The sequence below is a fragment of the Haliotis asinina genome, chromosome 1 (genome assembly GCF_037392515.1).
Source record: "Haliotis asinina isolate JCU_RB_2024 chromosome 1, JCU_Hal_asi_v2, whole genome shotgun sequence".
Taxonomy (NCBI): Eukaryota; Metazoa; Mollusca; class Gastropoda; order Lepetellida; family Haliotidae; genus Haliotis; species Haliotis asinina.
Window position 1 is genome coordinate 95,450,939 of NC_090280.1, and position 17,820 is coordinate 95,468,758.

The 17,820-nt window shown below is 39.1% G+C and overlaps 1 protein-coding gene across 1 annotated transcript; it reads left to right on the plus strand.

The window, feature by feature from the left end:
* Positions 1-10,208: 10,208 nt before the first annotated feature.
* LOC137285965 (protein obstructor-E-like) lies at positions 10,209-17,494 on the plus strand. The gene is made up of 4 exons (XM_067817770.1): positions 10,209-10,242; positions 15,659-16,030; positions 16,539-16,595; positions 17,262-17,494. The coding sequence occupies exons 1-4, from the start codon at positions 10,209-10,211 to the stop codon at positions 17,492-17,494; spliced, it is 696 nt and encodes a 231-aa protein (XP_067673871.1).
* The last annotated feature ends 326 nt before the right edge of the window (positions 17,495-17,820 follow it).

Consider the following 17,820-nt stretch of genomic DNA (forward strand, 5'->3'; position numbering starts at 1 on the left):
GTACAGCATACTTCGGAGTCTTTTTTCGGAAAAACTTTATCCCGATTTTTACACGTGTCCATAATTGCGGCCTTGGGGTCAGTCTGAGAGTGAGAGAAAGATTAGAGCAGTGGGAGAAAGACATTTCTTATAATAACAGTTTAGACATTTAATAAACATATTCATTTTACAAGTTAGGTTCAAATGTGGTTGAGAGAAATTGTAGCAGCACTATTGAAAATATTATTATGACTTGTTGAATAAATACATTATCAATACTGACCTTTTGAGTTTGTTACCTTTTTCCCATGACTTATGTTCCTACCCAAATCTATGACTGTTTCTATAATTTATTTCCCGGTGTCTTTTTTCTTACAACCCACCAAACACCCTTGCACCCAACTCAGACTCGAACCTTCACTCTAGCCTACTCAACTAGTAGTCACACATCACTCTCACATCCATTTTTCTTTTAGTTCTCTAAAAACAGGATAAAAACGATAGAAAAGGGTTTTCAGTTTCGTTTCTTTTTTTGTTCGTCTAACCAACCCTTTGCATAAAAAAAACACGAGACAGTCCTGCCAGTAAACGTGATATCATTCAAGTAAGTACAGGTTTGGGTCAGTCCTTTGACAAAACACAGCATTGTCCTATGGTCGTAGGAAGAATGTTTGACATTACACATTCTGAAGGTGTCTGCAATGCAGGGTGACAAACATGTATACTTCACCTTTTTTAACGGGAACCTTATTTTGGACACCTCGGTTTGGTAATCGCATTAACTGCCACGCCAGCGAAAGGGCTTACTCAAGATACTACGTTTGACGTTGCGAGAATGTTACTAAGCTAACAATGGATGAATAGGACATTTGAGTGAGTACCCTTGCAACAGCAGCAATGCTGTGATGAGAGCTATAACACCAATTTTCAGCATGTGATGATTCTATCTTGCTATTATTTGTAAATAAGTCCAGATATCTTGTCCTCAACGATAGCTCCAACAATAAAGGTCCAAAATCCAACTAGATAATGGTTTACATTACATCACTATCAAAAACAAAAACATTCCTTGTTCGTTTCATTTTACCACATTCAAATATGTATGTACTTTTTTCATATTTTTATTTTTTATTTTTTTTTTTTTTTTGCCAGGGCGTGTGGTGATTTTTTCATTATTTTTGACAACTTCGGAGAATATTTATTAAAGGCGATTCATTGTACATGTGTGTTGATCAGCAGCTGTGTGAGATATGGAGACCACAATACGATACTAGTATTTAGCGTGATAAGATTTGTGAAACCGAAACAAAACCATTGAAACCATACATACAAAAACACAAGGTCTGTCAACTAGTTTTGAAATAACCTGAGTTAAAACAACAAACGCAGCCATAACAAATCACACAAACAGGTCTCGCACAAACCCAAGACTTTCGGAATGTGGGTTGAAAGGTAATATGTATAGACACTTGTTCACGTAAATATTTTCCCGCTGAATGCTTCCCCCGACCGTCTACATGCCGCATTTGATGAAGTTTCGTACGGCCACTGACCAATATTGTAAGAACGATCTGCGCGGCGTGAAACAAAATTTGCACAGATTACAATAGATTTTCTTGCGTGGTTTTTGTTTGGGCATATGTTAGATCAGAATACACATCTTGTTTGAATTGCCACGCGTCTGAAATTGGCCAGCTTTAGGGGCGTGACACAATATTGGCCAGCACTCGCTTGCAAAATGAAAAAGACTAAAGTGCAACGTTTTGTTCACGAAAGGAAGAACCTAAACTGTCGATGTTCGGCTGTTTGGCGTGAAGAAGGCGTGGTATTAGGCAGTTGTATGGTGTATCATGTCACCACGGAAGACCAAAACAAAAACAAAAAAAAACATGAAAAACAAAACAAACATTTCTCGTTCAGTGGACTCCGTTGGAAATAGCAGTGATTTCATATTTATGATTCCTTAATTCTTTATGAGTGAGACCGTGAAGGTCCCGGGGTAGAATAGGGCTTCAGCAACCCATGCTTGCCATAAAAGGCGACTATGCTTGACGTAAGGGGCGACTAACGAGACTCGCGGACTTGGTTGAGACATGTCGTTGATCACTGGATTGTCTGGTCCAGACTCGATTATTTACAGAAAGCTGCCATATAGCTGAAACATTGCTGAGTGCGGCGTAAAACTAAACTCTCCCACTTTATGAGTGAGTGAGTTAATATTTAACGTCATGTTGGCACTATTTCAGCCATATCGTAACGAGAACATAATTCTTTATGACCTGCACAAATCTGATGCCGATATTTCATACCTGTCACTATATTTGAAACATGCACAATCAAACGAAATAAAGAATTGAAAGTTAATGTAGATCGATGTAACATGAAACTGTGTAAGTCAGGGCATGCTTTGCTTGCTCTCTATGAGGTCTAATATACAATAAATATCTTAGAAAATGAGTTTTGATACTTTTATTCTTGACACTGGCTCGAAGACATTTGTTCTTTGTCCACAATTAACGACACATCTGTGACGAAGCCAGTTGTTGTTTCCTTCGTTGATATCGTTGATAGCGGTCCATTGTCAACCTCACTCTTCGCCCACTGGTCTTGCACATCGTGACCACGGGTGTGCAATGTAAGATAATAAAAGGTAAAGATTACATTATCCCTTCAAAGGAGTTAGTGATTAATGGCAACACAGGCAATAGCTCTACACCAGAATCTGAAAACCGTGTCTGTAAGCAGGGCGTGGTATAGCTTAAGTTGATTCTCACCACGAGGTGTTGTCTCACTGACGACCCGCCACCAAAGCTGTGTTGATTAGCGTTTGTTACGACAGTTAGAGTCAACGCAGATTAACACACCCGAATCCTGCTGTGTTTTTTGTTTTCAAACCCGCAAACTGCTAACACAAAAGCGCTCATATTCAGAGAATCTGCAACATTTACTGCTAAACTACGGACATGTATTTTGGCCACAGTCTATGTAAATATACCTTCATTTACACAGAATGTTCTTTCATATACATAGAACATACTTTCATTTGTCAAAGATGTATTTTCATCTACCTTGATTATATTTTCTTCGGCAATTAAGTAAAGAGTTACTTTTATAAATAATACATATATTAATAAATACACGTCAAGCTTGAACGTTGAACAGTTTTATATTATTTATATAATATTTTTTCTATATTGCTAAAAGCTCTGTAAAAGTATACTCACTCACTCATATAAGTTACATTAAACAGACCGTGAAGTATTGTCAATTACTCGAGAATACCTGTTCCAAAGTTTATAATTCGACAGTAGATGATACCTTTTCCCAAGTTGATTCCTGTCATTACGTTAGTTTAAGTATGTTAGTTACGTAGATGTTTATAACACATTTTAGACAGTTGCATTTATACGCCTTCATAGAAAAAGTCCGAATAGAAGAAGAAGTGGAAGAGTATTTAACTGCTTTCATTTCATTAGTACGTTTATCAGAAGCACTGATCATCACTTATCTAAAACATAAATACATCACGTTCACCTTAATCTTTATTCCATTTTTCACTTTACCGTGACACTGACATTGACTATATTTCTTTATCATCTGTTATATGTATATTCCACATCCATGTATCGTGAATCGCATACACATTGTGTCATAAGTAAGGTGCAGTGAGTGAGTTTACACCGCACTCAGCAATATACAAGCTATAAGGCAGCGACGGTGCAGTGCAGTCAGGTATGATCGTCTCGAAACAAACCTCCATATGATTGTCCACTGTAGGAGGCTTGAATGTCATCAAAGAATGAGGACAGTGATTTATGGATGTGCAACTTCCACTTCCACTTATTCAGTGAGTGCGACGATTTGCTGGACAACCACATTAGTATCTATGTCGAAACGTCGCACTCACTGACTAAAAGAAGTTGTACACCCATAAGTCACAGTCCTCATTCTTCATCAACTCAACTTCTAGAATGCTTATCAAAGATATGGATGTCATCAACAAATCATTTTAGACAATCACCAGTCGTGCACTGATGATATTGTTTAGATATCATGGAAGATACTGACGTAACGCCTAGCAAGACTTTGACGATACCTAGATAGTACCTAATTTTTCTTAACAGTACCTGAGACACGTTTTCTCATTTTCAAAGTCTTAAATGTGTAGTTTCATAGTTTCATTTGTTTTTATAACAAGCAACAAAATTCAGAATTTACGTTTCCAATTGTCATAAAAGAAGGAACACCTATGCATATTGACTTGCCCTTTCATGTGTTTGTGTATCATTTCCATCGATGTTTAAACTCTGTTTACCCGATACATTATGATATTGTTTTTATTATGGCGTTAAATTATTATTATGATAGAGTGGCGATTGGGTGCATTAACCGCAATGTTACCCGGGAACATAATATAAAGGTTTGAAGATTACGTAGATGGACGACATGAAGTAACTCATCATCTGACACTGAAATAAATCACATATATGTTCAGCATTCTATGAACCATTGTTGCAAGAGATAGATTGCTTTCACCCACCTAGAATGTGAATCCCATCCCTGAAAACGGATTTTTGGTTAAAAAATAATCTCTTAAAATTCTTCCACGTCTTACAGCCTGAAAAAAAACACACGTTACAGTATTGCGTTGTTGTTTCGGTATTTTGAAGGTTAAGGATAAACAAGTGTCTTCTTCAATAAATTATCCAAATATTACAACATATGCACAAAGAGGGATGTTCCTTGCGAAGGGAACGCTAAATCCCAGAGATGATACGCACCGTATGACAAGGCAGTTTACAGAGCATCATGTAAGCATTTTGAGGGATTGTTTTACAGAGTGTGTATATGCGAGCTGAAGTATGTGACCTTTTAAGCAACAAAGCCACAAAACTTGACATTCACTTCTACAGACAAAAGCATGCTTTGCTACAAACCAACAAGGCGCGTGTACAAAAAACACCCGTCAAAGCGATTTCTGGAACGATCCGTAAACACCAGTTTGCCACACATACAGGGTCAGAAACACCAAGAATGTGGAAGGACAATCCCAATTCCAGCACCACCAAGAAGACCAGGTAGGCCCCACCAACGCTCAGGTCGATGAAGAGCTTAGGATGGTCGACTACGGAGCGAAGGGGTTCTTTACTGACAGGGTGGAGTTAGGACTATTTGAGGCGTTTCGGACAACACACAGATATGGTTTGATGAGGATGTGTAAAATGTCGCCAAATCAATCCCACAAGTTTCAAAAATCGATAGGTTCAATATTCTTGGAATGTTAGGACAAGTGTTCTGCGTTGAGGTACTTTAGGAAGTTCTCCTTGGTTACAAGTACACACATGTAATAACAAACGATGGCTTTCATCGACTCATTCCTTGTTCTTTGTCAGTGATTAAACTGCGCAAACACTTGACCAAATTGCCTATGAAAGTTATGCCCAAAGGTCCCTTAGAACTTATATCACGTTCCTGTAATTCAAATTGCGAAATAGTGAGCAGGCCTTCTCACAGATATGACAAACCACACCGTATTTGCTTGTTTCATAGTGAGTGACTCGAGTTTTACGCCGCTCATAGCAACATTCCGGCAATATCACGTCGAGGAAGAGAAAAAAGGGTTACATGCTTTGTACCCTACAGAACAGAACCCCACCACCTTCGGCGAGGGTAAACGTGTCATCCACTCGGCCACTCCACCAGACTGCTTGCCTCATATACACACACACACAAACATAATAAACTGTCCTAATATTCCTAGCAATATTCCAGCAGCTTAAAATTGTCCTCTTGTTGCCATATTACTCGGTCTTCTTTTCGATTTCAATGGAATTATTTGTTTCTGTCAATGAAACATATAATTTCAGAGAAGCTTCACTTGCCTCTTAAGGCAAGCATGATGATGACGATATGAACTGTACGGAGTTGGTTTTTTTGTTGTTGTTGCTTTGTTTTTTTGTGGGTTTTTTTTGTCACAAAGATACCAAGGCATGTTTATGTGTTCAATCAAGGAAACTTAAAAACGTTTAGAGGTGCATAATTAGAATTTAAGCCTTCAGTGTCAACAGTCACCCATACATTTGTTTTGATGTGCATTGTGTATCAGGATCGTTTACCTTTGCCAATGAAAACCTGGAACGCACTCTAATTTCTACAACGCACCTTTCAAGAATGTGTAATATTTGCTCAGTGCCACACGAGGACCTGTTGTAGGAGACTTGCGTAGTGAGATGAGCTAACTTCAACTGCCAGTTTCGGCTCGGGTTTACTGTTCACACTATTCTCGGACAATATTAGGAACTCTGGAAAAAATGAAATAAACATTACCGTTCCGTGAAATGTGAAACGGTGATGTCAATTCAACACAAAGGGCCGAGGGAACGTTTGATGTAAAACTTCAAGAAAATAGTGAAAATGACCGATTCTGTCGTATGTCTAGGTAGTTCCATTCTACAAGCAGGGGATTTAGCGTGTACATATTCAGGCCTTGATCTACTTGTTCCTTTTATCTTCTGTCCATTTGTCTTTTTGTTGTAAACTAAACACCCTCGCAAGTGAAAGCATACACCCATGGTTGAAACTGGCTGAAAAGAAACCGTAAGACATTTTATACCACGGGGGAGCATTTGAGAGTATCACAGTTTTGAATTTTAACTTAGAGGGCATTGTTTGGGCGAATTTTCAGTCTGCTCACGTTTGTAACTTCTTGTATAATCCATTTTTCAGGCGTTTTCTTTCGACTGCCATGCTTTTTTCAACAGTGGACTTGGGAATAATTTCAGTCTCGTTATGAAGTCATTAAACTTCTAAAATGATTAAGGGAAACGCCAAAACCCTGCAACACCCGCAAGAAATCTCAACCAAGAGCATTGGCGATTGTACAGTCATATTTGTGAATCACTGTCCAATAGAACATGAGGTGTTTGCGAAAAGATGGGCGTATCCGGATTCACTGGTGGCATTGGTCATAAACATGATATAAAGGCTAGTCAGGTTCTTGAAAGGCTTATGGAAGTTGGAGGAACACGAATTCCTGACACATTTTTATGGAAAAAAAGGATCTTTATTCTTTTTTACCAGCTAGTCACGCGAAAAGTCAGAAGAATAATGGTATAAAGCAAAATGGGCAATGCAACTGAACATCGTTTGCTGTCACCTTGGCACATTGTGCAATTTTCTCCACATATCTACGATTAATCATTTTGAAGCTTTACCAAGGCCTCGAATGTTAACATCAAGTGAGCAAGATTCAACATGCAAGATGGTACACATCACGTTTCAGGTCTTTATGTGTTTCCAGTTTCTAAATGCACATCAAAGATGTATTTGACCTGCCACATCTAACATACACATAACGTAATTCAGGGTGAATTATTCGACCATCTGAGAATCATCGTGAATGGGGCGTAATATTTGCACTGTACTCTTTAGAACCCTTTAGGAGAACCACCCAAAGTCAAAGTCAAATATAGGAGCTCTAGAGGCGATGGACATTCCCCTATAGCAGACACATCATGAAAGTGGCGTGTGATATTTGCGATGCACACTCAAGACACTGCCATAAAACAACGAGTTACAAACAATTGATAATGGGAACTACAAAGTCAAAGTCATAGTCAAATAGCAGAATCCACAAAGACGATCACCAGTTCGGTGCAACAAATGAGACAGACAACAAAATGTAAATCGAAAACAAAAAGCATAGGATTTTTTCTATGTAAAATTCTTCATTTAATTCACTGGGGTCTCGAACACATTGGTGTTTTTAGTTACACTAAGCAGACAGTATTTTAAGAGGAGCAAAATGAAAGCTATCGGGAATCCTTGATCACCGAAACACAAAAATATCAGTCTCTTCTCGTCACGTTTCGGAGAGGATACTTTTCTGTGTGCAGACGTAATCTTTGTGTTTGCCGTGGATGAGACCTTTAGCTTGTCTAGCAATCGTACATTGTGGTTTTTTTATCTTTTTATCTCCGCAATCTGCGGCGGAAAGCCTGATGCTTTTTGTTGGTTTTAAACACATTATATCTTAATTAAAGGACAGGAAGAGTGTTTTGAGGAGCCTATGACATGTGCCTCCTAAAACCGTGTGAGTGTACACTGTGGTTACAGTTGAAACATGTCACATCCATGTCTAGTATGAACAGATGATGTATTAACACCCATTTCCCTTACGAACTGACATGTAAGATGACAAAAATGTGACTGAAGGTAATTTCAAGTTCAAAGTTTGCATCATTGTTCTCTTTTATCAGTTTAACATACGAGGTTCAGTATATTTATCTTCACAATGTTGTTGTTTCTGTGTCTCATTCTTAACACGATTGCCCCATAAAAGCAATCATTATATTTCTATGTACCCCATATAATCAAGCATTCTGTATATTTGATTTAAACATTATGCATGCAACCATACTGAGCTACTATAACTGTTAAGACGCTGTGATATTACTCGAATACTGTTTAATGGACGTTAGGCCCAGCAAACTGTGAGTCATACGACCAAATGTATTAGACACCATGAAACACTTTATTGTGAAAGATGATTATGTTTACCGTTGCACCTTCTTAGAGCATCATTTTAAACACTCAAGCTGCATTATTTACGTGTCTTTGAAGGACAAAAGATATTAAATCGCATAGCTAGTGCTAATATATTTAAAGCATCAAATTGTTGCAGCGTTCGTTGCGTGACCTTGAAACCTGTGAGTTGCAAGCGCACAGAGTGTTAATATTTCCTACATTGTGATGTTTGGCAAAATGTCTGGCCATGAAATTCATAGAGGTGTTTAGATATGTGTTTCTAATCTCTACAACGCGGATTTTTTCATGTCCTGTACTTTTCGGAGCGTACTGTATTCTCCTTTCTCACGAAAAGGTATTTGTAATGATGATTACGTACATTTACGGAGAAAAGCTGTTTGCTAGTGCTCATGTAGATGCTGCCAGCATGCACAAAGTGTATTCCTGAAACACCGCCTTTCAATACAGGAAGTCAACAGGGCGAACATTTACCTCCGTCGTTATTTCATCTACTTTTTTGGTGTTGTGCATATTGGCTATTATGTCAGATCGTTCAGTCATGTTTGATTGGAAATGTTTTCCGCCAACAATGGTGTTTTATAATGTCAATAAAGCATTTCAATTTCAATGCCGTCGATGAAAACAGGATCGCAAACATAACAAACTTGGGCGGCACTTTGAAAGCATAGCGAGAACGTGGATGATTTGCTTCCAACAAAAATTGATGTTTACAAATATTATATGAAATGTCACTTCACACAGAATGATGAATTCGTTACTCTGCAGAAGCATATTTTTTTGTTTCATATTGACAAATATTTTTCATTTTACAGCATTTCAGTCCATTAATGGAAAATATTCACATACAATGTTTTACACGGTTAAACTTTGCACTGTTTGCTGATTCTAAATATTTTATGCAAACATAGTTCAAAAGAAACGTCCTGACACATGAATGAGAAATGACACATCAATACTCCTTGTGACATTGCCGTTCAAATTCAAAGCCGTTTCGGGTCACAAATAATGCGTCAGGTTTGCAGAAAAATGACAATATTTTTGCGAGCAAGTGTTAGCTTTGGACAAAGGGAAGGAGTCACACTTTGGTCCGCTATTGCAAATATGTATCCAGCAGGTTCATAAACAAACAGGCAGTGGGCAAAATAACCACAACAGGTCATAAATACACCAGAATCTGCAATTAGTTTGAAGCACAAACTTTTTAAATTTATACACAATGGTAAAATATGACACCTATTCATTCATGTTTACAAAAAGTCAGTTTTCAGTTTACTGTGAACATGCCCCCGACAACTCGAGGCTATTTCTGTAAGTTAGGACGAGACGCAACCCGAAACAAGATTCTCAACGCTGGTTCCACAAACGGACCCAGTTGATACAATATTCCCGTGATGTTAGCTTTTCCAGTTAAATGGGGCTTTTGTACTTGACATGACGGATAACGTGGTGACGCAAACGTGCTTCGCCAAAGGTGGCCTTTTTTCCCCTTCCGGCCAATGAAAAGCCGAGATACATACTCCAACTGCGACTGCGCACGGCTCGTTTCTTCTGTGGCGTTAGCTTTCCCTAAATAAAAAACTAGCCAAGGACTGGGTATTTAAGCAATCGGCTCAACGAGGGAATCATTGCCAAAGTTCCTTGTCACAGATAACGGTCAGAGCCCAGGACCTACTGCAGTAACTATGGGCGTCACGTTCACTTTAGTTGTCTTGTCAGGTAAGTAAGTTGAAGCCTCTAATATAGTAATTTAGTAGCCTCTTCTTGATGGAGGTTATACAAGGGGATGACCTAAGTCCTCTATTCTCTTTCACTTTTACGTGCAATGGATTTTGTTTCGGGAGTGATCCGAAATCGATTGCACTTTTGGATGAGCTCTTATATTTTGTATTAAATATACGTTGCTTATTTTAAATTTTTTGTCATCTGTATTGTGTATGTATGGTGTAAGGAACAAAGAGATGACAGAGCCTTTCTTGTATTATAATATGAAAAGTGTGGTTTTGTAGTACCTATTGATGTATGTGTACGGGTGCCATAAGTGATGCACTCGCACACTATTTTGCCTGTCAGGCATCAATGGGACATTATTTGGCTGATAATGGAGATGGATTATTATCTGACGTTAAGCTTTTATATAATTTTTTTTATTGATTTTTCTGTAAATCACAAATCTAGAAAATGTTAATGCTTAGAGCAAGAACCTTCCTGGACTGTTTTAGCACACGGCAATTGAGAATGCACTGGTTGTATTTTACAGCAGAGTCAATATTACACCTGAATCTTGAAAAGTGCGAGTGAGTCAGAGCTGGGATATATTCCTCTTATGGCAATATTCCAGCAGTATTACGACAGGGGGGCAGGAATGGGCTTCACCCATTGTACCCATGTTGGAATCGGACCTGGGTCCTCGATGGTGCATGCGGATACTTTAATCACTAACCTACCTTACTGTTTTTGACAACTGAAGACTCTGTGGTACTGACGTACTTAAAGTGTTCGCTCGTCACGCCGAAGACACGGGTTCGATTCCCTTCATTGGTGTTAATGTGCGAAGCCTATTTCTGGTGTCCCCCATCCGAGATATTGCTGGAATAACGCTGGAAGTGGCGTAAACCATACTCACTCACTAACTCACTCACTGGGTACTTGTAGCTTATAAAAGACAAGAACACCTGTCCAAACTTATGTTTTGAAAAAAGTCAGCTTTAGTGAATACTTAACCATAGAATGTAACAGTTATAACCCAAAGCTGCTAAAACGGTGTGTGTATAAGGGAATATTCCATAACACATTATTTGGGGACTTTGGTGGACATTAAATTGTGTTGATGTGTATATTAATGATGATTCGTTTGCTTGAGAGTTCATAACTATATTAGTTATGATAGTTAGCTAGATAACGTGAAGGGACACCCATGGATTAAACCCTACTACCGAGAGAAAACTCTACCCATCGTACAAGCGTAACTTAGTGGAAAGAAGTTGGTATCGTGTAGTTTGTTAATGGTTCCATGCATATATCAGTATGAGGTAAGACGGAAATCTGATAATAGCAACGTGACTTTACTTATCGAGGTTGCCGGTGAGGGAGGACTACTGGTAGCTTAGAGTACTTCTCATCGTAGTGCTGTTTGGCTCAGCTGTTCTGTGTGAAATCTTTCGTTTGTTTCTCCCAGTGTGTAAATCTGTTTCGTGTGCAAACCTACTCCATTTGAATTCCGATATGAGCGGTAGGATAGCATAGTTGTTAAATCGTTCACTCGTCAGGCCGAAGACCAAGGTTCGATTCCCACAATGGTGTCAATGTGTGAAGCCAATTTATGGTGTCCCCCTACTTGAAATGGTACTAAACGCGACGTACAACTGTACAACAAACTCGCTGTCTCACCCACTTAATTCCGATAAAGTGCGTGACTGTGAACAACAGAGTCGAAATACTACAGGCTGTAGCTTCTTGAAATAAGTGTCTTAATTGATTTCACGTTAGTGTTTATTTTTGCAGTTTGTCATGTTAAGTTTAATTGAACAAGTATATTATCATCAACGTTAAATCATACAGACAGGTGCTCTATTCGGAATTATACGGCCCCTGGTCCATTTTACACTCAATACGTAATGTACATGTAATGTCACATAGGTGCAAACTGACGTAACTAACTAGCAACAAGTTTTGTTTTAACAATGCTGCAACTGCATGTATAACAAGATGATCTGAGGAGTTAAATGTACTATTAACATATCATTTTTGTGGACATGTTTAATATGTGGAAGATATATTTTTCTATGTATTTATCACAAATTAATCATTCAGTGCCTTGTGAACGTTATTTACTGATAATAAGTATATGTCTCGATTTCCATGAGAGAAGTCAGAGTGGGTCATTACAGCTTTTGAGACCAGCATCTCTACTGGCGAGTTACGAGGCCATAAAACTATCTGTGTCCAGTTGATTTTAAGATTTTTTTCTGAACCTACTACAAACAGGATCGATTCAGAGAGTACTTCAAAATTAAAGACATCTGGATAATATAGGATAATACAGCATATATGACTTGCGTGATATATACATGTAGTTTCGTCGTATGAAGGAATTCTTAACTCTCTGAGGTCTTTTAGTAGTGCTTATGTGAGTTTTGTATGTTAAATGTTAAAATTATGATAACCTGTCAACCATAAATTGCAGTGATCTATCTGATTTAGTTAAGTCTGGGGAACTTCAGAAACCACACATGTGCGAATCGCCCTCATTCTGTGTTGTTCATGTAGACATTTGAGGCGTGCCATACTTTCTTTCTTTTCTCAGACCTTAATAAAGGTTACCAAAGACGTTTTATTGATGCCATCTAAACCACTGGGTCTTAGTGACAAAAATTATATCCGTGTGTGCGTGCGCGCGTGCCATGTGGGTACCATGTATGAAGCCCATGTTTTGTGTCCCCGTCCGTGATATTGCTATAATAATGCTAAATGCGGCATTATACTCAATTCCACTCACTCACTCGTGCTAATCAAATTATCATTATCATCAATGTTCCGATACTTGTCTAAGTATTCTTTCATTTATCAGAACATTTCCCACAATCGCCAGCAGCTGGATGTAAATCCAGCTAGGGTCCGTGCAGGTAGCAAAGGTACTGTAAGTCCCCATGGTCCCTAGTATGGTGATCTACCTTCTGTTGTTGGCGATTTTGTATTTTATTGTCTTCTTTAATTACACTGTTTTAGTTTCACATGCTAATTTTAAGTTCATATATGTGATAATCTGGTACTTTTACTGTCCCTCGATGGTAGAATTTCACGTTCTCAAGTTATTAATTTTAATATTGATATAAATTAAATGTTCTCGTCACGATATGGCTGCAATATTGCCGATGTGATGCTAAATATTAACTCACTCACTCACTCATTTATCAGCTTCCTTGTGAATATACGTCTCCCAACAATGTTTCATATGAAACAGGTGGTCCAACGACGCCTTATGAGCAAATATTCCACTTGGAGTCGAAATTTCGTTGACTGGAAGATTGACAGGGTTAATTCTTAGAGGGAACATGTCTAAAGCCATTAGTGTAAATATCGAGTTTGCTGGTTACTGTGAGGACGGTAAAAGACCATCTTCATCTAGCTGTTCTTTGGGATCAGCTCACGAACAGCCAGCTAACAGCTCTGCAGATTTTCTGGAGGAGCCGGTGGGACTCAAATATCAACCATCAACGATATTCAGAAATCATAGACAAGTCATGTTCTAGGATAACGGTGTAAAATTTCAAAACACTTTTGGTTTTAGGAGTTAACAGTACAAACATTGCCAAATCGCATACATGACTTTAGCTAACAAAGCACGCTTTGTGAAAGATTCAACAAACACCAAGCCATGGGGAAAAAATGACGGCACTCTAATGTGAATAAACAAGGGGATCTGTATGTGTTGTTTCTCAAACAGAGGAATGCCTAACTGTCATTGTGATCGCTATGGAAAGAAAGGGCTTTTGAAGTTGCCTTTTGTGATGGTATTAAGCTTAGATACTTCCACAAATTAAAACGTGCAACGTTCATATTCTTACAGCACAGTAATCGTCTGATGACGTCAGAGTTAATTCCTCTGTACTTTTTATTAAACAGAACGTGAGGCAAAGATGGACCAAGGCGGGGTTAAGAGGCTCAATGATGTCATAATGTGTTAATGTATGAGTACTGTGACTAGTGACAAATCAGGGCAGACTTCCATAGCACATCTTTTAGCACGAAAATAGAATAGTTTTTAATAATTCATATCATGATATAATAATTTCAAAGCGGGCGTTTTACGAATGTTGGGATCAAAGTGTCCGGGTTTCTCCCATGGGTACAATATGTTGAGCCAGTTTCTTATTTCCACCATGTCATTGTAGTATTGGTACGAAAACATGTAGGGTAGTGGGCTAGCAGAATGGTTAAAGCGATAGCTCCTCACACCAAAGACCCGGGTTCGATTTCTCACATGGGTACAATGTGTGAAGTCCATTTCTGCTGTTCCCTGTCATGATATAGCTGGAATATTGCTAAAAGCGGCGTAGAACTAAACTCATGCACACACTAAACGCTGTAGTTATGCCATATTACCAAGCACTATTACTATGTTCCTAATGTAGTTCCTAACTATATATTACTCGTAATAATGCAATTCATATGAAAGGACTGGCTATAGCATGTTCTCTTCTGAGACAATGTTCTGGGTTTCTCCGTTGAAGATGTACAGTAGTAAAATGCTATTTGTTCTTGCGCGTCTGTTGAAGTATCCAAAAACAGGATTAAGCACTGACAGTCCTTTGGCCAAAACTGCTATCGGACCCTTCCGAACCGTAATGGTAGTCGGCTTGTCCTAAGAGGCCAATGGGTGGTCAGGCTCTCTCACTCGGTCTCCTTTGTCCAGGCATGGCTATAGTGTTTAGGGACAGTGGGACACCGTCATGTTGCGGCGCTAAACAACAAACAAACAGCCTGTCATTTTTTCTTTCATTGAGTGAGTAAATGTACCTTTAAGCGACACCAGCAGGTATTCACGACTAGAAAACGGCCAAAAGTAATTGCCAATGGAATGTAGATATAAGCGACGAGGATCACAAAACCTTCAGTCAACTATCACAGGAAACAGTAAACAATGACGAACGGACTTTAAAATTTACATCTTGTGATATAGTTTAATTTCCTTTAGATACGCTAAACGTATTGTTCAATAACATCGTTTCGGTATAGATACTTGTACCGTTTTCAAGCATAACGTGACTTCTCATTCCTGCTACTCGCAACTTTAGCGTCCCACACTAACAGTTCAGTTCGAATTCAGAAATAATGTGAACAATGTAAACTCGTTGGCGAGCGAGCCAAAAGGTCCACACGTTCCAACAACGGGCGCTTGACAGTCAATGCACTGTGACAAGGAAGACATCGACGGGGATCCTCTCTTTTCAATACAATTTACTAAGTACATCCGATGTGACACCTTTGGATGACTACTTCATGTTGTCAATATAGACCAGTTAAGGCATGGAACAGTATCAAATGTTGTCTGGCATGAACCTAAATAGGCATTTGGTATTTCCATCAGCTCCTAAAATTATTTGACGCATGGTCATGTTTCTTACCCTTTCAGGCCTGCTGGGTCTCTCAGTAGGGTTTACATGCATAGAATCCGACGGCCACTTCCAGCATGAAACCCGGTGCGATCTCTACTACTGGTGTGTAGGGGGTGTTGCACACGTCACGCACTGCCCACCCGGATCATTCTTCAGCACCATCACCAACTTCTGCAACTGGCCTTACGCCGTGTCTGGCTGCAGTGACGACGGAGCAAGAACTGATGTAGGAGGCGGGGTTTGGAGTCAACCCAAACCTGAACATCAGCCTCAGCCTCCCCGTCAACCCCCACCCCGTCAACCCCCACAGCATCTCAACAACTGGGAGCGGGATAACAACAGGTGGAACGACCAGGGGTGGGACAGCTACATGGCCAAAGCTTTGACAGGTTAGTTCAAGTCACGTATGGAGTTTTGATTGGTTTTAACCCTTGAAGATCCGAGTTGGAATTGATCTTCAGTAACCCATGCTTGTCGTAAGTGGTGACTGAATGGTCAGCCTCACATATCATCGTACCCCAGTTGCCTTGAACAGTTCTGATTCTTATGATCATTGTATTGTCTGGTCCAGATTCGATTATTTATACACCACCGCCATATAGCTGGAGTATTGCTGCGTACCAAACACCAAACCAACCAAAAACAAACAAACTAAGCAAACTAAAATCATCAATATCCCACTGGTGGGTCATGAAATGTTCACATTTCACGAGCACCCAGTGCCATGATTTCGTGCCAGGATTCCTTTTTAACAATGATTTGTGAGCGGTTTGAAAGCACAAGTTTCGTTCAGTTGAACAGTTTTGAAATACTGAGAGAAACTCAATATAAACAAACCCAAATATACCGTAATATCAGAATGTGCACAAATATTTATTTGTAAGCTTTATTCTGAAGGTGCTCTGTCCAAGGTCAAGTCAGATGGAAGACAGAAGCGGGAAGCTGACGTAAAAGGTTAGTGTCGCTCTGGTGTGAGTGAGTGTAGTTTTACGCCGCTTTTAACAATATTCCAGGATATTACGCCGGGAGGCACCCGGAATGGCCTTCACACATTGTAAACATGCATGGAATCGAACCCAGGTCATTGACGTGACGAGCGAACACTTCAACCATTAGGCCACACTAACGCGACGACCGATTGCAAAGGAAGCGTTGGACTTCATGCAAATATCTGATATTTAGAGATGTTAGTCTTTTATCATTTCGAAAGATTCAATGTGTGCATCAAACATTGCATTTTTGCAACATTAAGTCAGTATTGGATTACGACGCCATGAAAAACATTCAAGCTATTTAATAATTGCTTGTAAATAATCACGAACTGGTCAAATCACTAGAGTTTAGTTTTGTCGGTCAGCCAGTTTTGACCAATGTACATTGTCATGATGACGTCAGAAATTGCAATCGAATCTGCATGTAACAAAAATACCTTACAAAAGTGAAAATACTTTTGTCGTTTCTGTTTAATCAACTCTGGATAGTTTTCGGATTACACAAAACAGACGTTTATATCCTACCAGTATGTTACGCGCAGGAAACGACGTTACATGAACCAAACTATTTATCTGACGTGAAAATATTGTTGATGAAAGTGTTAATACATACGTTTTTACTTCCTAGCTGTGGCATACAAAGGATTTGATATCTGTGGAGGAGACGATGGTTACTTTCGCCACGCCGATGACTGTACAATGTACTGGTGGTGCATCAATAGTGTGCCTCGTATTCAAATGTGTCAGGGAGGCCTCTTCTTTGACCCTGTCATCCGACGCTGTTCGTGGCCTAGGTCCATTCCTGATTGCAGCGTTGGTGGAAAAAGAACCCTTCCCTATAAGAGTAAAACTGTTCAATAAGCTAATCACCAAATTTTCAAGGGAAAGAAATAAATCAAAGTCATTGTCCTGATCCAATAGTAACATCCAAAGAAAATGGATTTTTGTTTGAGCAATCGAGATGTACTACCTCAAGACCGGGAAGCATCTGATCTCAGTTTGAGTCCTTTCCTCTTTTGTCTCATGTCAGTATAATAGGACGTTGTCTCTTGCAAGTCAATGTAACGTCAATCATTTGTAGATTACAGTATTATCCAGATAACCTCAAAGCCTTTAATTTTAAAAGGCGAAATGAACGCTGTACATTGAAAATAGTTGTGTTTCAATCTCATGTATGAAATAAAGCT